The sequence below is a fragment of the Triturus cristatus genome, chromosome 8 (assembly GCF_964204655.1).
Source record: "Triturus cristatus chromosome 8, aTriCri1.1, whole genome shotgun sequence".
NCBI classification, from domain to species: domain Eukaryota; kingdom Metazoa; phylum Chordata; class Amphibia; order Caudata; family Salamandridae; genus Triturus; species Triturus cristatus.
In genome coordinates, this window is record NC_140591.1 from 1,159,403,248 (window position 1) to 1,159,423,795 (window position 20,548).

The window sequence follows — 20,548 nt, forward strand, 5'->3', positions numbered from 1 at the left end:
CTAATAAGTATTCATTTAGGGTATGTTATTAAGACGGTGCTAGGTAATGTTGAACAAGTTACTTACCTTCGGTAATGATATATCTGTAAGAGACATATATTAGTTATAGATTCCTTTCCTAAGAATTACCCCCAGGCGTCAGACTGGATCTGGAGATTTTTTTCTCAGCAGTACCCTTGCGCGTCAGTAGGTGGCGTCGGTCGACTCCGTGTTCGTCGTTGGCGTTGTGATCCCCGGAATGACGTTATGGTATCTACTTAGACGCCACCCTTGTGCGCTGATTCCACACCAGAAACGCAGAGCTATGCAAGACACTGACCACTGATGCACAAAACTAGGGCCCTGAAAGGGAGACCCGTACTCTAGAAAATCAGTTCGCAGAGTGGGGAGGATGGGTGGGGCGGTAAGGAATCTATAAGCAATATATGTCTCTTACAGATATATTGTTACTGAAGGTAAGTAACTTGTGCATTTGAAAGAGAATATTAATTAAATATTCCCTACCTTAGAATATATACCCCAGCAATACCAACCCAGGAGGTGGGTCTGGGAACAAAGTTCACACCAGAAAGCCCTGGAGAACTGAACGGCCAAAGAAGCTGTCTCCTCGGACTTGACTATCCAGGGAATAATGCTTGGTTAACGTGTGCAGTGATGCCCATGTGGCTGCCTGGCAGATGTCACCGAGGTGGACTCCACGTCCCAAAGCAGTAGTGGCTTTCGTCGCCCTAGTTGAATGGGCTTGCAGCCCAAACGGAGGCTCCTTTTTCGCCAAGGAATAACAGAATTTAATGCAAAGGACGACCCATCAAGAGATGGTTAGTTTGTGCACAGCCCGGCATTTCTTGGCACCCACATAGCCAACAAAGAGTTGATTTTCCACACGGAATTGTTCTGTGCGATCCAGATAAAATGATAACGCACGTTTTGTATCCAGACGGTGGAGTCTCTCCTCCTCCTTGGAAGGATGCGGGGCGGGAAGAAGGTGTGCAAAGTGATGGTCTGTCCTATGTGGAAAGAGGTAACCATATTGGGAAGAAAAGAAGGTCTAGTCCGGAGGACAACCTTGTCCGGATGGACAGCAAGGAAAGGAGGTTTAGAAGATGGAGCCTGAAGCTCAGTCACCCTGCAAGCAGAGGCGATGGCAACCAGAAAAGCAGTCTTTAAAGTCAAGAGTTTGAGAGGACACTTATGTAGTGGGTCGAAAGGAGCACACATAAGGTAAGTCAAGACAAGATTCTAGTCCCACTGGGGCATTACGAAAGGAATAGGAGGAAAAAGGTGAGTAATGCCCTTAAGAAATCTATTTACAAAAGGGGACTTGAAAAGAGAAGGCTGATCAGGAAGGCAAAGAGAGGCTGAAATGGCCGAAAGATAGCCTTTAAGAGCGCCCAGAGAGGAGCCCTGCTGGGCCAAGGAAAGAATAAAGAGGAGAACCTCTGACAGAGGGGCAGAAATGGGATCCAGAGCCTTTGCTGTGCACCATGCCACAAATGTATTCCATCTACAGGCGTATACCGTTTTGGTGGAGGGACGCCTGGCTGCCAAGATAATGTTACACACTTCAGGAGGAAGGTCGAAAGCTGTCAACTGTCGCCACTCAATCTTAATGCAAGGAGGTGGAGGCTGGACAGGTTTGGGTGGAGGACAGTTCTCTGCTGCTGTGACAGAAGATCCTTCCGAAGAGGCAGTCTGATCGGAGGATCGATGGCCACGTTCAAGAGCTGGTGATCTCAGATTCTTTGTGCCCAATCCGGAGCCACAAGAATGACTTGGGCCCAGTCACACTTCATCTTCTTCAGCACTCTGGGCAGAAGTGGTATAGGCGAAAAGGCGTATAAAAGACCACAATTCCACTTGGGACGAAAAGCCTTGCCGAGCAAGTGCCGTCTTGGAAATTCCAATGGGCAGAAATGCTGACATTGCGCGTTTTCTTCGGGTGGCGAACAGATCGAACCAAGGCGCTTCTTCCCACTGCTGTAAGAGATCTTGCACCACCTCCGAGTGAAGATGCCATTTGTGATCCATCATGCACCGGCAGCTGAATTTGTCCGCCCTGGCGTTCAGAGAACCTGCCAAGTGTTGAACCACCAGGGACATGCCATGATGGTCCAGCCATGTCCAAAGGCGAAGAGCCTCCTGACATAGGGTCCACAACCCCACCACGCCCTGTTTGTTGCAGTGCCACATGTCAGTGGTGTTGTCCGTGAACACCTGTGCCACCCTTCATCTGACAGAAGAAAGGAATGCCTTCAGTTCAAGACGAGTTGCCCGGAGCTCCAGAAGGTTGATGTGGAGCCCGGACTCCACCAGAGACCAGAGGACTCTGATCTCCGCCTCCCTCATGTGGCCGCCCCATCCCAAGAGTGACACATCTGTCACCACTGTGAACTCTGGGTGGGGAAGAGAGAGGGATCTGCTGTTGACCCAATCCTGGTTCGTTAGCCACCACTGCAATCGGAAAGATTCCACTGATGCTGTGCCCACTGAAACTTTGGGTCCCACTGCAGAGCCCGCATATGCCAACTGGCATAATCCACCAGTAGGATGCAGGAGGCCATGAGGCCCAGCAGCCTCAGGCTCATTCTCACTGAAATATGGGATAGAGGCCGAAACATCGGTACCATAGCCCGAATATCCGGGACTGGCTGCTTGGGAGGAGAAGCCCGAAACTGCGCTGTATCCAGAACTGCTCGGAAGAAAAGGAACTTCTGAGAGGGAATCAGGTGTGACTTCGGCACATTGATAGTGAACCCCAGCGAGTGCAGGAGGCCCGTGATAGTCTGGAGGTGAGAGAGGACAGCCTGGGATGAGCTCGCCTTCAACAGCCAGTCGTCGAGATAGGGGAAGACTGAAACCCCTTATCTGCGCAGATGAGCTGCGACCACCGCCATCACTTTCATGAACACACAAGGGGCGCCGGTAAGGCCAAATGGGAGCACAGTAAACTGAAAATGCTCGTGGCCTACAGTGAACCGTAGGCAACGCCTGTGGGCTGGCAGGATGGGGATGTGGAAATAAACACCCTGCAAGTCCAACGCTACCATCCAGTCTCCAGGGTCGAGGGCAGACAGGACCTAAGCTAATGTCAACATTGTGAAATTCTCTTTCCGGAGGAAGCGGTTGCCATCCCTGAGATCCAAGATAGGACGCAGGCCTTTGTCCTTCTTGGGTACCAGGAAGTAGTGGGAATAACAACCACAACCTACTTCTGGCAGAGGGACTCCCTCAATAGCTCCCTTGGCCAAGAGAGCCACAACTTCCTGATGGAGAAGGGCCAAATGATCCTCCAACATGCGATGGAGTGTTGGTGGCATGGAAGGAGGGGTAGTCTCGAAGGGGAGGGAGTAGCCCCTTCTGACTATCTGCAAGATTCACCTTTCCAACGTGATGTTGTACCAGTGGGGGAGGTGATGGCAGATCCTGCCGCCCACTGGTGGCCCTGAAAGGTCCCACTAGGCCCCCAGACCCACGGTGGTGGGTTCCACGTCCCCGGCTGTGCAGAGGCTGAACAGCTTGTGCCAGCATGTGGCTCTGCACAGAAGGTGGTGGGGCACCACTTCCGTAGCCACGAAAGGGGCGAAAGGCAGACTGAACGAGAGGAGAGGTGGCAGCGAGGCCCAAGGATCTGGCCGTAGCCCTAAAGTCCGTGAAGCGCTCGAGCGCATTGTCCACCTTGACGCCAAACAGGTGACGGCCATCAAAAGGCATGTCCATCAGGGTAGCCTGGACATCCCCTGAGAAACCAGTCGACCTCAGCCAGGAGTACATTACAACTGATGGTAAAAGAAAAAATAAGAATGACTCAGCAATAAGATTTATTACAGACTACAGCATTGGTCATCACCAAATCAGGCAAAGCCTGAAAAGACACTGGCACCTGCTACAACACACTCCAAATCTAGCTGATGAAATCAAAACCTATCCGGAGATAACCTTCAGACGTGCCCCGAACCTAAAAGACATACTGTGCAAATCAGAATTTGAGGATAAACGCAAACAAGTTACCACCTTTCTAGACAGACCGCCAGGATACCATACCTGCAAGAACTGTAGTGTCTGTAAACTGAGCCGCGACAAAACCAAAAAGATACCAATGACACAAGGAAAAGAATTCACAATAAAAGAATGGATTGATTGCAATAGCAAATTTTGCATTTATGTGATCCTTTGTCCATGCAACCTACCATACATCGGGAGTACAATCCGACCCCTACGTATCCGGATACAAGAACATTACCGTAATATCCACAAACACACATCCGGTCACCCCCTGACGGAACATTTTGCAGACAAACATCAACACAAAAAGGATTTCATCTTCTATGGACTGGAAATTGTACACCAGACCAAAAGAGGAGGAAACCGAGAACTGAGACTTCGCAGACGCGAAAGCGAGCTGATCATGAACTTCAAAACAACTGAACTAGGACTCAACAAAGATGCAGAAATGCATGTATGGCTGGGAGATGACTAATTGTATTAACTGAATGTCCACCTTTTCTGTTTGTTTTTTCTCCCTAGGGTGTGAAACCATTATGATTAACATCCCTATCTTAAAACCTAGAATTTCCTCTCATTCCCCTGGAAATGTGTCTGAATAGTATTTTGTACAAAATCTACACTATATATCCAGAACCATTCCACAGTCCGACCCTTGGTATCCCCTAGAATTTCGCTTTATATTTCTACGCACCTTCTTGAATGGCCAATGATCCATTGGCCCCTTTCAACTCAACTAAATCCTTATAATTTTTCTTACTAGAAACTTTATTTGTCCTTGACTACTAACATGACATTTAAACGGCCAATCTACCTCCCCCGTCCCCTTCCCTATCCAAAATGGCGCTCCCGCACGAACCAGGCCACTTCCGGGTCCCGACCCGGATGTCCTTCCATGAGCCCCGCTATTTACGCTGCCTCCGCTAAGCGCACAAACAGAACTGAATGAAACAGAACACTCGTACCGGGCATTAGCCAAGATTTGAGGTAAGCATTGCAACGAAGCAGTTACTCCCGTCGGCTTTACCTCCTTCTTTGAACTAAGGATTTCTTTTCTCCTTTTTGATCCCCTCCCCTTAGAATCCGACTATATCTTTCTAGCACATCGTGGAAACGTCCATTTTCAGTAATACCCGGTAAGCTCTACTCTGCCCTTCCTTGCCTCTAACGCTTAAATACCTCACTCGTCACGAATACCATCACTGTAAAATATAAATCTGCACGACCACAATACTCGTATTTTGTTATACTTTTAAATTTAAAATTAAACACGCACAGTGAAAACGCCTCTCTGATCACGTCTTGCTGTAATCACGTCAAGTCTTGTCACCACTGTATTATCAGTTTCTACTTAACTTCATCATTCAAGAGCACGCTAAACCTTTTACATATGCCCTCACAATACCGCGCCACGTAAATATAAATACGTCTATCCCGTTTGGGACCACAATTTGCCGTGCTGCCGACCTCGACTTTTTGACGGCCGATTTATAAGTTCACGCATGAAATACCTAGTGCACGTTAATGAACTCTTTCGAATGATTCAGACGCCTGTTAATTCCCTCCTTGATTACCCTATTCACGATCTCGCGTACAACCAACCAAGATACTCACCTCGAGCATTTTATTACACAACAACCACGCCACCTGATTTTACCTGATCACTGAATCACGACCACTTGGCTTTAAGCCTTCTCACTTTTCTCGTCTATAATTGAGATATCACCATACTCGCCTTGCATGCGCTACGACCAGTTCCATTATAAAGACTAATTTAAATCCTCTCTCTCGTGACAAACCCTACCGACGCAATATCAACTCATCACCCTGATGCCCATGACCCGGTACAAACCTGTAAATATATAACTTTTACTTATTTACACACCAAACTTTAATGTTTTGTTGGCCCACAATGTGTCATATATACGTTTCGTCATTGCCGTTCTTCACCAATGTATACTTTTTTGGCACTGTTATTTATTCACTCTCGTGTTCCATACTCTATGACTTGTCGAAAATTTCATACCGTTACGCGTATGTGGATCACATTACATTTACCCTGTAAATTGATACAAATAACGTATTTTTCTCGATATATGACAATGTTTCTGTTTATACACTCGAATGATCTGTGGCATATGGAACCTTTGACTTCTTTGGTCTTGATGACCTCCATTACGTCCTGTGATTCTTCTTTCTCTAATATGGACATGCACAATATTGTATTGTATCCTATAATATGTCACACACTGTACCTTTAACTTACTTATTCTTGATACCTACTGTACCGTCCACACTAACCCTCACGTGACCTCTCCAAATAATTAAAACAAACCCCCCTTCTTTTTTCCTTTGGCTTTCTTCTATAAAACGCACTATCCTTTTCCCTACTAATTCTCCGCTGTTAAACATTACTCCTAAATGTGTATCTTATTGTTCTTTCTGTTTTCTTCTCCCATTAACGTTCTTACATTTTGACTCACTGGCCTGTTTTCTCTTTAACTCTTGTGCTTAACATGTCATATGCATTCGCATATCCCAAATGTTTTTTACCTACCCTTAAAATGAACAGCCCTGAAGAAGCCCCAGGCCTATAGGCCATGTAGGGGGCGAAACACGTGTTGGCTGTGCCACCCCTTGGTTTTTTCTCATACCCACCCCTATGTATGAGTGCAAATAAAGGACTAGCTCACGTTTAAATCAACTTGCTTTGAATTGGAATTTTTTCCTCCAAGAATCAGAATACACTAATCTTGCCTTGACAACCCATCAGGACCTCAGCCAGGAGTAGCATCAAAGGGCTACCAACGTTGAAATCGTCCTGCCTAGCGAGTCGGCGGTGTCCAGCCCACAGCGAAAGGTAAACTTGGCTGCGTCTCTCCCCTCGGCAACTGCACTGGAGAGTACGGCCCGGGCCTCCTCCAGGCACTGGGGCAGCACCTGTGCCACCGTATCCCACACAGAGTGGGTGTAACGGCCCAACAGACATGCAGTGTTTACCGACCGCAGTCCCAAGCTGGAGGAAGAAAACATCTTCTTCCCAAGACGGTCCAGCTTTTTGGATTCCCTATCAGGTGGAGCAGTAGGGAAGGCACCTTTGGACGTCGAGGCTTGGACCACCAAGTTCTCAGGGGAGGGGTGTTGGGAGAAAAAAGAGGGGTCGTCCGGGGCCGGTCGGTGGCGTCGGGCAATCATCCTATCCACAGGAGCCCCTGTGTTGGGCCTGGACCAGGTGCCCAAAAGGATGTCAGTGAGGGCTTCATTAAACGGCAGTAGGGGCTCCGAAAAGCTCGCTGCCGGTTGAAGCACCTCTGCCAGGAGGTTAGACTTGACCGACACCGCAGGTAGCTCGAGGTTGAGAGCCTTGGCTGCCCTACGCAACACCACTGCGTAAGAAGCTCCCTCCTCCGTAGCCACGGTAGGAGGAGACAACATGCCAAGGTATGGAGAAGTATCCAGATTACTGGCATCCCCCAACTCCTCTCGACAGTCCGGATCATATTGCAACTGGTCAGTTAAAGGGTCTCCAGACCCCTCCCAGTCCTCCTCACCCTCCTCTGGTTGCCAATCTGGCCTAAAGGAACCAGGGTGGAACAGGGGCACAAAAGTACCCGTCAGTGCCGGATCCGGCATCGGTCGACGTCGGTCCGACTCCGTGTCCACGTCAGGGTGGAGGCCGGGGTCGATGCCCGCTGAGGACACATCTGGTGTCGGTTGCAGACATGGTGCCGGTTGGGTTGATGCTGGTGGAAGTGTTATGGGGTCGACCTGCACCGATCCAGATCCGGGCCTGGACCCAAGGGACCCTGCAGTGCCGGGGCCGAAGCCGCCGGCGTTGAAGGCCCAGGGCCCCCAGCCGAGAAAGCGGGGCCCGAAGGTGCACCAGCGGAGTCAGGCTGCCCAAAGATGGCATGCATCGCTTCGTAAAAACTGCGAAGCTGGGCAGGGGTTGCTTCAGGTCCTGGGAAGGGGGGGAAACTCGGAGCCGACCCTTCAGTCTCCGCACGCGTAGTCGCGGAACGGGCACCACCCGCATCCCTCATCACGTTGGCCGACGGACGGAGCGAGGTTAAAGAGTTACTTCTTCTTGTGCTTCAACTTACCTGAGGAGTGCGAAGACTTCGAGGACGAGTGGTGTTGGTGGCTCCACAACCGGTCCATCAACCTCCCACGCGATCGGGTCCTCGAACGGTGCAAAGCCTTCTGCTGGGCCTCGAGAAGCTTTCGGGACTGCTCCCGCAAAGACTTTGGATTGATGGTCCATCAGTCAGAACACGACTTGGGGTCTTGGTCGCGTTCCAGGCACCACAGGCACTTGCGGTGCGGATCCGTCACCGACATCAGTTTTCGGCAGGAACCGCAAGCCTTGAAACGGGCATTCCTGATGTGCACCAGGAGTCGAAGACTCAAAACGGTGTCGACAAAAGTTGGCAAAAAGTCAGTCAAAAAGTGACTTGAGGTACCGCCCTCTCCAGATTTGCGCTGTCTGGCACAGAAAAAGAAAGAACTGACGCCAGCGAGCAAGGGCGGCATCTAAGTAGCTACCGCGATGTCATCCCAGTGACGACGCCAACGACGAACGCGGAGCCGACCGATGCCACCTTTCGACGTGCAGGGATACTGTTGACGAAAAAAATCTCCAGATCCAGCCTGACGTCTGGGGTAATTCTAAGGTTAGGAATCTATAACTAATTGTCTCTTTCAGATATTTATGTGATAAAACAGTCCAATGGGAGACGACTGATAACTAGTTTGATGCCTTAAATATGGGATACACACCTGACATTTCCAGTGAAAAGTACTGGCTCCTGTGGTATGATTGATAGTCTCTTCCTTAAATCTTCAAGTCCAATTTTATTGATACAAACATCATCGATACAGATGGAACCAGCCACCAAATCCACCAACCTAAAAAGCGTCACACCCAGGGATGATTTACCTATTGAAATAACCAACAAAATATTTTGTTCAGAGAAATTATGTTCATAAAGAAAGAGAACATCTTATGATGCAAGGCACAATAAAGATGTACACTGTTTGATAACTAGCATGCATCTTTCCTGTCATATGAAATAAATATTTTTAAGAAATTGGGTTACTGCTTGGGGGTGGTGTGAAATCCTTCTCTAGCAGCAACCACAATTCTTCTCAGGGTGAAGTCACAAGCAAGCCCTAAATTAACCTGTGTTAGACCCTCTGTCAGCTTTGCACAGCACAGTCAGACTTAACTCAGATGCAATATGTAAAAGTATTTGTGCACCAATTCAAACAGTAACACACTGAAAAAAACCACAAAAGCATCCTACACCAGTTAAAAAAGTGATTTTTAATAAATAAAACTTGACCACAACAAAAATCCAATCAGTAGAACTGTAGATGTGCAGGTTTAGAGATTTTAGTGAAAACAGTGCCAAAAGGTAGAAAGCGCCAACTGTGGTGATCTGGTCACGTTGGACAGGGACAAAGTCACATGTTTAGGCTGACCGAGATGGAGCGCGGGCCGGCTACAGGGATCCACTTAGATCTGCTGAACAAAGTACCTTAAATTCTGGCTTACGGTCTGAATGGCTTTGCTTTGTGAGACCTCACCTCGTCTGACGTCGGTTCCAATACAACTGTGCGGTGAGGCTCTCCTGGGCTTTGCGTTGATTCTTGTGAGCTACACGGCGTAGATTGGTGAAGCTTTGCATCAGTTTGTGTCAGTTCCAATGAAGCTGGCAGCTGTGCTGTAATGCTTTGTGGGAATTTGTGTTGCTTCAAGTCGGTTCTGAAGAGGCTGGCAGTTGTGTGGGGAGACTTTGTAGGGCTTTGCGTCAGTTTGCATCGGTTACTGGGGGACCACAGGGGGCTTAGCAGCGCACCTTCAGGCCCACTTTCAAGGGTCCAGGACTGGAGTGGCATCACTCGGGAATGGAAGACTCACAGATGGCAGAGTCCAGGTGCTGGGTTCAAGGTTGCTGGAAATACTTCTACCTGGCAGAGTATCCACAGGTCCAGAAGTGTACTGAAGAAGTGGTGTCTGAGGTCCAATATATATACATGGTAACCTTCCTCTGGAAGGTGGGAGAAGCTTCTAGAAATTCCTGTTAACGCCCCCAGACATCCTGCCTTCCCTGCCCGTGCTCCAGACTAACTACAGAGGGTATGCAGCCCTTTGTGGGGAGGCAAGACACAGCGTATTCAAGTGTAAGAGAGGCTGTGCCCAGCGCCTCCTTCCAATCCTGCCAGTGATGGTCCTTCCAGGCATACCTAAGCTCCCTATTGTGCTTGGCTGTCTAGGAGGGATACACAAAGCTCAACTGTTAATTACACCCAGAGACAGGCTACAGGCAATAAATGGTTAAGTAAGGAAAATGGCAACTTTCTAAAAGTGACTGCAAAAAGGGGGCGGGGCCCTTTGCACTCAGCTAGAATGGGCCAGTAAATACAAGAAATACAAAAGATTTAGCTGACTGTTTCAATGCTGTTGTTCGATTTAAACAGACTAGGACCAAACTCTCAATTGTCTTGGTCTACATAATTTGATATGTCAATTCTTTAAACAAATTTCAAATTAAGTCATGTTATCAATTCACAAATCACAGATCTGGACAACACTGTGTTATGTTGAACACAGAAACTAACATAACAAGCTAACACAAAATCAAACACAACTGATTTGGTATTTCGCAAACACTGAGAATACAGAAACAATGAATACAAATAGTTTGAAATTTCCAGTCAAATAAAAAAGTAACCCATTTTTCATTTGCGAAAATTATTTAGAAAGAATATACACTGGGGTTACTGGCCAGAGAAGACAAGCATTTTTAAGGCAACAGGGGGTTTAAAAATTTAGAAGACCTAGTTCCCTTTCTTGCTAATGGTGTTTCCTAATACAATTCTTTCCCCAATGGCACAAGCGTGACGACGCGTTTCGAATCCCCCTTCAGTGTCTGGGATTCTCTTCAGGGCTAGGACTGGATGAACTCTGAAATGTTTTGAGAAATGAAAATGTTTCACACATTATGCCTGCCTTGAGGAGGTGTAATTGTTTGATGCAAATCCACGTCTACCCTTTTCACTAGATAGGGACTTGCATCAAAAACATTGGGTGGTTGCATGGTTAAAATCCATGCATCGCGAATGGGACGCCCATTGATGCAATGTAGTATACTAAGCAACACTTTGCGCTGGTCTGTGTCACTTTTGTGATGCAAATCCGGCGTGTTAGGAAATCTGTGCCACGGTTTCTGCTTCTTTGTGCTCAATCATATTTTTATCCCTCTTATTACCACCATGTATGTTACTGCCTAACACGATCATCAAAATAGGTTAAGGGGAACCACAGCTGTGGATTTTTAGAGTTTCAAGGCAAAAGTGACCGTAAAAAGTCAAGAAGTATGGCATGGTTAATGGTGGTTTGGAAACTAGGCGCAATTTCAGGATAACTGCGATGGAGAGGAGGTTAAATGCAAGCGGGTCATTCCGGTCAATGGTTTTACCTTCAGATTTAGTCTCCAGCTACTGGGAAATCTTCTAGTCTGTCTTGCAGCTCCTAGCTCCTCAAGGCAAGCTTCTGGGCACCTAGGGCTGTGTTACATACATACTTCGCCCTAGGGGTGTATCAGGCGTGTGTGCCTGTTTTCTGCACTCCTGGGGCACTGTAGGATTACAGAAGGAGTTGCAAATGCTAGTGCAGCCCCTCTGTAATACGTATTACACACAGCGCAGGTGCTTTCTTAAAGGGGTATTTACTCATTTTCAAGGGTGTGTGGCCCCATGCAAATGAGGGAAACACTTTGCCTCTGCCCCCATGCAATATCATAGAGGCGGGCGCTGAGGCATAAAGTTTATCATGATTATGCGTCACAAACAGGTGGTGCACAGTCAATGCGCCCCCCTGAGGGTGTCCCTCTGGAGATGAGAAAGGGGGTCCCATAGACCCCCAGACATTGTCCTGTCGGTGGGTGCAGTCACTTACTGTACCCACCTGCAGGGGGATCTCTGTCCCCATTTGAAGTGCAGGCAGGTGTCGCCTGCACAGTAAAGGACTGAGCAGCTGATTCAAGTAACCACTCTAATTTTCAATAATGCTCTACCTTCTGGGCAGGCACATGTTTATGTCTGCCGTGGGAACAACGCATTGATTTTAATAGGGAGCACTATCCCTGATCATGCCCAGTGTACATGTTAAATAATACAGGCCCAGGTTTCACTCAAGCCAGCGGTTATGCAGGGGTGATTCCTCTTTAGTCAGCTGGTGACTCTTGTAACCAGGAGTCCTTCTTTTTTTGTATTCCTGAAGCAGTCAAACAGGAAACCAACCACTTGACCCATGAAAGAGCAGCTCCGGTACCAGGGTGCCAGCAGAATTTAAGGGTCCTTGAGGCCTTTTGTGAGCCCTATTCTTCCAGCTGGAGCCCGGAATGTGGATTGATCTTCAAGCAGTACCTTCTTCATGTAGAGTCTTCCCAGGTCCAGGAATGTTCTGAGAAGGTGGTGGTGAAGGTGCCAGATTTATCCTGTGCACTAGCCAGTGACTGGAAGAATTATATCCCTAAATGGCAGATGGTAAAATGTAAAAGTGGTTGGGCCTTGTCTGGAATTGAAAGGAGCACCTACCCAACAAGAGTTCACTACGAAAATGCCTGCACTTTCCTGTGTTTCAACTCTGTATATGCTTCTTTTTTTTACTGGAACAGTATACGTTGTCTGTATACCCTTCAGGGCTTCTACTCTGTGGGCAGTCATTGCCAATACATATTGCTATGTATTGAGCCAGTAATGAAAAGGGGTATGCCTACATTGTTTTATAGTACATCTCAATTAAAGTGTCACAATATAAACAAGTATAATATATAATGAGGCGCTTTTATTGAACACTGCCTTAGCTTTCCTTCACTGAGCTCGAGACCGGCACATTCCAGCAACTGGTGAAACGTTATATCTTTAAATACAAGCCCTTTAAAGCTAATGACTTTTACAATTGCTGGAATGTGATCGTCTTGAGCTCTGAGAAGGAAAGCTGAGGGGAAATGCCAGGGAAAGCTTTAGCATTGGTGGCGCCCAATTTACTGAAAGGCCATACATGGAATATTCCAGTATTACAATGGTAAGAAATGTTATTGTGCTGATACATTGTCGCCATTTTCTTAAAGTTGCACTACTGGCAGGTGTCAGTACGTCTGTAAAATAAGTATAGATGGAAACATTTCTTTTAAAGAAACACATTTAAAAAATGTGTCTCCTACAGCTGTGGCACCGCGGTTCAGGCAGCTTGGGTGGCATGCTGGAGAATTCCGAATGGGGCCTGCCTGGCTGGTGGTATTTGGGTAAATGTGAATGCAGCAACAGCTAGCTCTGCGAATGGCGCGTCGCCAATCCAGCTAAATGTGCTGTACCTGAGAGCGCAGCTCTATTCTGCAGGCCAACGAAGATGAGAGCAGGGCACTCTATGTAGTGTCTGTGGTATCAGCAAGTTACATACAATACAGTGTGTCATGAACTGGTGGGTGCACTCAGAGGATTTCCCAACAACATCGGCAAACTTCCGTTGGTGGGACTAATGGTTTTAAACTTCCCCATGGTGCACACTTTTTAATGAATGGCATCCCCGGGGTTTAGCGCCAGGTGCAGCAGCCTTCGGGTCAAGTTTGCACATTATAAAACTGCAAATGAAAATTACAGTTAATGCTACGGCTTTCACAATGATAATGTGAAAATGACCTCACCTGAAAGCAATATTATGTGCCAGCGCACGCATGGTCTGCTCTGACTGACAATATGCCGCTGCATAGACCCAGGGTTGGATTGGGATTAAAAATCCGCCCAGGCACGGTACAAGAAAGTGTCCCACAAAACACTGCTTCGGCGAAGTTGTATAAAAACAGAAGGGGGGGGGGGGGGTTCTGACAGAGGCATGTTTTCGTAACTGGACTTAGATAAAATAAAAATGTATGGATTCGTTCACACTGGTGAAACACACCTGAAAACAAGTGAGGCCACTTTTGCTCAGGCCCCCTACCCCTGCTCAATATGCTTACATTAATGGGCCAGCCCTGCAAGAGAAAGCGAGTGACACCTCTGCCCGTTGATAACCGAGGTAATGAACACCCATCTGCCTCCAGAAAGGCCACTCAGGGCCCCACGGGCCGCTGGCAGCATCTGAACAACACAGACACCGCCCAAATTGGGCACCCCAGGCTGCCCAAAAAAGCATTTCAATCAAAGAGGGGGGAGGGAGAGAGAAGTCGAAGTCCATTCAGCTTCCAGGCTTGTACCAAAAATCAATTAGGGGAGAATGGACCACTTGTAACTACGTAGCCAGGGTTTCTTATGGTAGTCAATGACCTTAATAAAAAGCCCTCATACACGCACGTAGATGGTATAGCGGTAAATCTTGATTTTCCGCTGTTTACGTTGCCTTAGTGCATCATCATAGGGATTTTGTTTTCTTGTATGCTAACCTCCACCCAGAGGTAACCACTGGATTCGTAGTAGTGTCCAGAGAAAATCTAGCGCTCAAAAATAGTGAGTTAAAATTCTTTGAATCATCTTTGAGGTGTAAATTTTTATTAAGAAAAAAAAGGTGATATTCGTTTTGTCAGTTGCAATACTGACAAAAAGAAACACCATTAGCCCGTTTAAAGTTGTTGATACAATCTATTCAAAGGCGTTTCACCGTGCATTGGACATGCATTTAGTTACCTTCGTTTGAAAAGTTGTTTGTCTCCTCGGGGAACTGGAGAAAATGTCCCGGTTATTCTGTGACAAAGAGCTCAATGTTAATATAAAGATCTAACTTGAAAACGCTAATGGCGCGAGACTTACTATACTTAATAAATTCGTAAACCCGCTATTTGAATTTCCATAGCTATAAATGAATAAAACTATCATGACACTGAATATCCTTAGAACTTTTTCTAGATACTACAAACGTGTCTTTTTTAATGTGTCTGTTTTAACGTACCAAAAAGTCACGACTCGATCCTTCTAATGACCACAAGTTTTCAGTGAAATTAATGAAGCCATATTTTCCTGCCGCTTTGTTTTGTCAGTATTGCAACTTAACAAATTTTATATGAGCGCAAATTGCACACTCTAGAAAAAAGTTTAGCACAATACAATTGATGCTTAATAATGGGGTAAAATATATGTAGAAATTGGATAAGGTGTTTCTATATATTTCTTTTGCTTTTTGTTTTCTGCTTTCTCGACTACAGGTACTATTGACCTTTGTCTATTTAGAGTGGAACATAGAATCACTTACAATTGCTGCACAAATTGTGTAAGTACTTTCTTTTAATTGGTCCTGAAGAAAGCCCCATAGACCCGGCTGGGCATAGTGGGGCTGAAACATGTCGACCTAAGTTTTAATGCTGTGCAGAGGATCCAGTAACATGATCCACGAATGCACACCAATTCTTTTAATTTCTTAAATCACCTTTCTTTTTCTTAATAAAAATTTGCACCTCAAAGATGATTCAAAGAATTTTAACTCACTATTTTTGAGCACTAGATTTTCTCTGGACACTACTACGAATCCAGTGGTTACCTCTGGGAGGAGGTTAGCATACAAGAAAACAAAAACCCTATGATGATGCACTAACGCAACGTAAACAGCGGAGAATCAAGATATACCGCTATACCATCTACGTGCGTGTATGAGGGTTTTTTATTAAGGTCATTGAGTACCAGAAGAAACCCTGGCTACGTAGTTACAAGTGGTCGATTCTCCCCCAATTGATCTTTGCCCAAAAAAGCAGCCCACAGATGGAACTCGGATACCGGCCCCTCGGCTATTTCACGAGTGCCCGCCTTACCGATCCTACCATGATAGATCCAGAAGGTAAATGTGTCTGGAATTTCCAGACATTGTAAACCTGAAGAGTGGCACGATTTAAGGACATGACAGAAACTTCATATAGGCTGGCAGCTAGATCCTGGAAAACAGTGTGCGCTGCTCAAACACACTGTGATGATGCACCAAAACTATCTGGAGCTGGACTCTCTTTTGAAGCTTGCCCTTTCCCTATCTCATAATGTGGATGGTGCGATCAGCGAGTCTGGCTAACCCCATCCTCCCTGTGATGAGATGGGAACAGGGGTGTACCTCCTCACTTATTGACACACGGCATTTGAAAGCAGCGGGCTGAAGCCAAATGCGCCCAGCCTGTGTTCAATTAGCAAGGCAGCATTATTCACAGTGGGTGTGGTCTTAAGGTCTGGCAGGCCACTAAGGGATAGAGCCGTTGAAAGTTAAGCCTGTTAAATAATGCAACGGCAAGCGCACTATTGCATGTGTCTGCATAAAAAAGTGCCTGCCTGCCTCTTTTGGGGGAGGAGGAGATATAAGTAATAATATAAAAAGGGGGCAGGAAATGAAGAGGGGCGGAGCCCCACATTCCATTGCAAGGAAAATGCCCCTGCTACCACTCAATCCCAAAACTCTTCTTGCAGCTTCCACACCACCTTTTGCAGCACTTTCTCTTAGCCTTAGCCTCCCCAAACTGACAGGGTCAAAACTGTTTTCCCTCCTACTAAGGCTGGAGATCAATAGCATACCCAAGTCAATAGAGGTAGTGCTAAAGCTGCCTTTGTTCTTTCAGCTGCTTCTGTACACTCCCAGATGACTAATGCCTATTAAGTATTCAGTGATTAGCAACCATTGACATTTCCTGCCCTAAAGGTAAGCCACTGTTCTTCGACCCAGAGTTGTTACCTCTCCCGGAAAAAGATGTGTATTCGAGCTCCGGAAATGTGATAGGTGGCAAAACTCTCTTTCCCTTCTAATCTGACTGGGAATAGGCAGTCTTAGAGGGTCCTGGAAGTGAGAAGCCCTCACTGGTATCTTCAAGTCAAAATAGCTAGTGATAAGACTGCTCTTTGTTCTGCCAACTGTTCCTGTCCACTCCCAGATAGCTAACCCCTGCAAAGTGGTCAGCAGCTAACATCTATTGGCCTTTCCAAGGCGCAGAGACAAGACATTCTCCCAGCCAAGGATGTGTATTCCAAACTCTGGAGGTGTGATGAGCGGCAGTACTGGTTTGACACCAGATGTAGATCAGGCAGCCTAAAGTACATTTTTACAAAGTGACTTTTCTGTATATGTAATCAACAATCGAATTTCACTATTAAGGTAGATTTTAAAAACTAAGCAGGAAATACTTTTGAAGCCTTTGTCTAGCTCTTTCCTTAGTGAAGCTGAAAAATAAAGATTTTAATCCACCCACGCCTATTAAATAAAGTTATAGCCCGGACTACTGAGGGAAATAGCTTTTGGTTTTTAATTTCACTGTGAGGGCACACTAACCATAACATAAGTCTGCCCTATTTTTTATATTTTAGCACCCCGGTTTGTGGGCTTACAATGTACACTTTAAGTGTGACTTAGGACTAAAGGAATTTAGGGGTTTTTCTACATGGTAAAGGCTGGTTTTCCGTCCATCTATCACAGCAGTATATTTAAGCTGAGCACAGTGGTGACCCTGAGAAAAATATATTTTTGTCATATATGTGGGTGGTATATTTACACACTGCAGCCCAAATATGGCATCTAACGTTCCATTCCATAGGTGCAATTAATGCATAATTTACTTACAGTGAAATTAAATAGGCCAAATAGGGAAGGAAAGTACAGGTACTTTACTACTGCTTAGCAGTGGTAAAGGCTACCAAGTCCTAAAGTCAACCAAAAAAGGGTCCAGAAAAAGACAAAAAAATCTGAGGTGAAAAGACAAATTTACTACACAAACAGATGCAGTATGAACAGAAGCAACATGGTTCTTGTTTCTGCGGCCAGACTGCAACATTGCTGCTCTTTTAGCTTCCAATATTTGTAAATATATTTTTTTACCATGTTCACTAAAAAAATGTAGGGGGATATGTACAAGGAAGTGGAGGAGAGAAGAGTTAGCCTTCCTGGCTTAACGCCTCTCTCCTGCACTTCGAAAACGCAAGGCTGCACCATATTTACAATAATGCGGTGCAGCCTTGCGTTTCCGCCTGCGATGGCGCTAAGTTTAGCAACATAGCGCCAATGCAGGCACCCTAGCACCAGAGTGCAAGGGTGTCTGCGTGCAGGGGAGGATTGCTTATGTGTAGGAAGGTGTCCCTTCCTGCACATAAACAATCCTAAAAATGCAATTTTGTTCACTTCCATCCGTGCTGCTTCATGCTGGAGACATGAAAGTGACAAAATGGCATTTAAAAAAATGTTTGTTTATCTAAAGGAAGGGACACCTTCCTGTACATAAACAATCAATGGCATTTTGTTTTTTCCATGTGTGCTGCACAAGGCGGCACACATGGAAAAAGCAAAAACGAGGAGAAATAATGAATTTCTCCTTGTTTCACCATCTTAAGACCAGTTTTTACCTGGTCTTAATTTTGGCGCTGCCTTCTATGTACGCCACCCTTCTACATAGGGGGCAGTGTCAAAATGAATGGGTGTTGCCGTGGAACGCCCACCGCAACACCCATTGCCCACCCCTTTCATGCTAACCATAGCGTGAAAGGGGGCCTTATGTACAAGGCAGCGTTAAGGCACGTTAAGTGGCTTAACGCTGCCTTGTACATAAGGCGCAGCCCCCATCGCCACCTCAACGTCACTATAGGTGACGTTGTGGTGGCGATAGGGACTTGTACATATGCCCCGTAGTGTTTACAATATGTGCATGGAATGTGAAAGTTGTTCAGGTAATCAACATGCCCACCACACCGTGCTCTCAACAACCATGGTGTTAGTAGCTTTGTTTCGTAATACATTTTACCTGATCCAGTTCTGCCAACAATGCCAATTTTTTCTTTCGGTTTAATTTCAAAAGATATATTTTTAAGGACTAAAGGCAGGTCTTTGCGGTAACACATTTCTACATTCTGAAACTTGATCGCTCCCTCTTGTGGCCAGCATTGAGGAGGCGAGTAAAGAATTTCACATGGAGGTGCTTCAGGTTCCAAAGTCTGCAAAATACAGAAGCAATGAATAAAAGAACGCAGAAATAATGTACCAGAAATTCACACCGAACAAATCAATTTGAAGTTTACACATGTGGAAAATAGTTTTTGCTGATTGTTAGTCTAATGTATTCCCCTTCTAAGCTTATCCCACCAGAGTATAAACAAAGTAGTAGTCGCATGTGTGAATTTTGAAAGCTGTACAAAACTTGAGTCTTGGCTCGTTCCAAGGGACTACTGTACATTATGTTAGTTTGGCAAGTTCTTTAGTTAGAAAATAAGTTAGCCAGGTAATAACATTATTTTCACAAATGAGTACATTCTTGGGTATTGTTTGGTTAATTAAATTTATTTTTACAATTTCTGTCTACCTCATTGATATGTTATGCTCTTGGGCGTTTTTCAATCTTTGTAAGATAAAACATCGTTTAAAGACTATTAAATTGAGATCATCATATACTTTTTTTTAATAACCACATTTTATTGATTTTCAAACTTAACAATACACAGTCAATTTCTTTCACCTTACAGTATAACATATTAAGCAGGTATCCAGCATCCGTGCAGTATTACGATCCCTCAACTAGTCCTTGGTACTCCCATCACTTGCCTCAGATCGTGTCATGCTTCCGTGGACCTCCTCTCGCTTCGTAGGAGATCATCATTTACTTATTACTAGTTTGTACTAATTCTACAATGGAGACAATATTAATCATTGTCATTTTATTATGATTGTTCAGAATGTACACTAATTGAAAGCTATATTTAATTGTGTATGCATGATTAGGATCACCGTTCTGTCTTCGCAACCGTCGGAAGAGCCACAGCATTTTCAAAGCATGCTGAGCAGCTTCCTCATGTTATACCCAACGTCGTTTGCTAAAGCACTTGTGTCCAGTGTGCTTGATTGGCAGGCCTAACTGAAGCAGAGTTAGAAACATGATTTGCTGCCCCTGCTGTATGCCAGTGATTCCATTTGGCGTGATGCTGAACAACTGACCTGTGCAGTGAGGACACAACCACTGAGAACTAAAGACTTCAACCCAGAAGTACATGTTGTTGTACACCACGTGAGCAGCGTACTCAGCACTGAATCCAAGAGTGCCCAGGGGGATGCACTACTCAAAAGAGCGAGGCCGTCACTTCAAGGCACCTAATGCCAACATTTGCGCCTGACAGCCATGGCCCCAGCATTCATCCAAAAAGTATATCGCCACCGGAGCCCTGCACCGGGAACCGAGGATTGCCAACCACCTCCATCCATTGAAGCCCCTGGGCATCTGACAGGAGCTCACCAGAGTGACAGAACTGGGCTTGCTAAACCAGCAAGGCCCATCTGTGACGACCGACCGCCGGAGGCTGAGAGAGGGCAATGCCAGTAGCCCCTTGCATCTGCCGTGGCCCTCCATAACCCCGCCATGTGGCAGGCAGCCACGCATCAGCAGTGGGGCTGCTGCAAGCCGTGCACACTAGTTGCATCCACCCCGGTGAACCCGCCACCCACGGAAGCCTAGGAAACAAGTGAGAGACTATCTGAACCCAAGAGCCCTGAAGGGAAAGTTTGTTAAAAGCGTTGCATGCAGAGCTCTGCACCTAAATCTACAGACTC

General features: G+C 46.1%; 1 protein-coding gene across 3 annotated transcripts in view; it reads right to left on the bottom strand.

Annotated features, from left to right (window-relative positions):
- Nucleotides 1-20,548, bottom strand: part of LOC146805541 (ATP-binding cassette sub-family C member 5-like) — a 1,766,780-nt gene that overhangs the window by 127,979 nt on the left and 1,618,253 nt on the right. For all 3 annotated transcript variants that reach the window (XM_085622799.1, XM_085622798.1, XM_085622800.1), the window contains 2 exons: nt 18,756-18,945; nt 8,782-8,941 (listed from right to left, as the gene is read on the bottom strand). In XM_085622799.1, the coding sequence (XP_085478925.1) occupies nt 8,782-8,941; nt 18,756-18,945 (350 nt within the window). The remainder of the gene's footprint in view (nt 1-8,781; nt 8,942-18,755; nt 18,946-20,548) is intronic.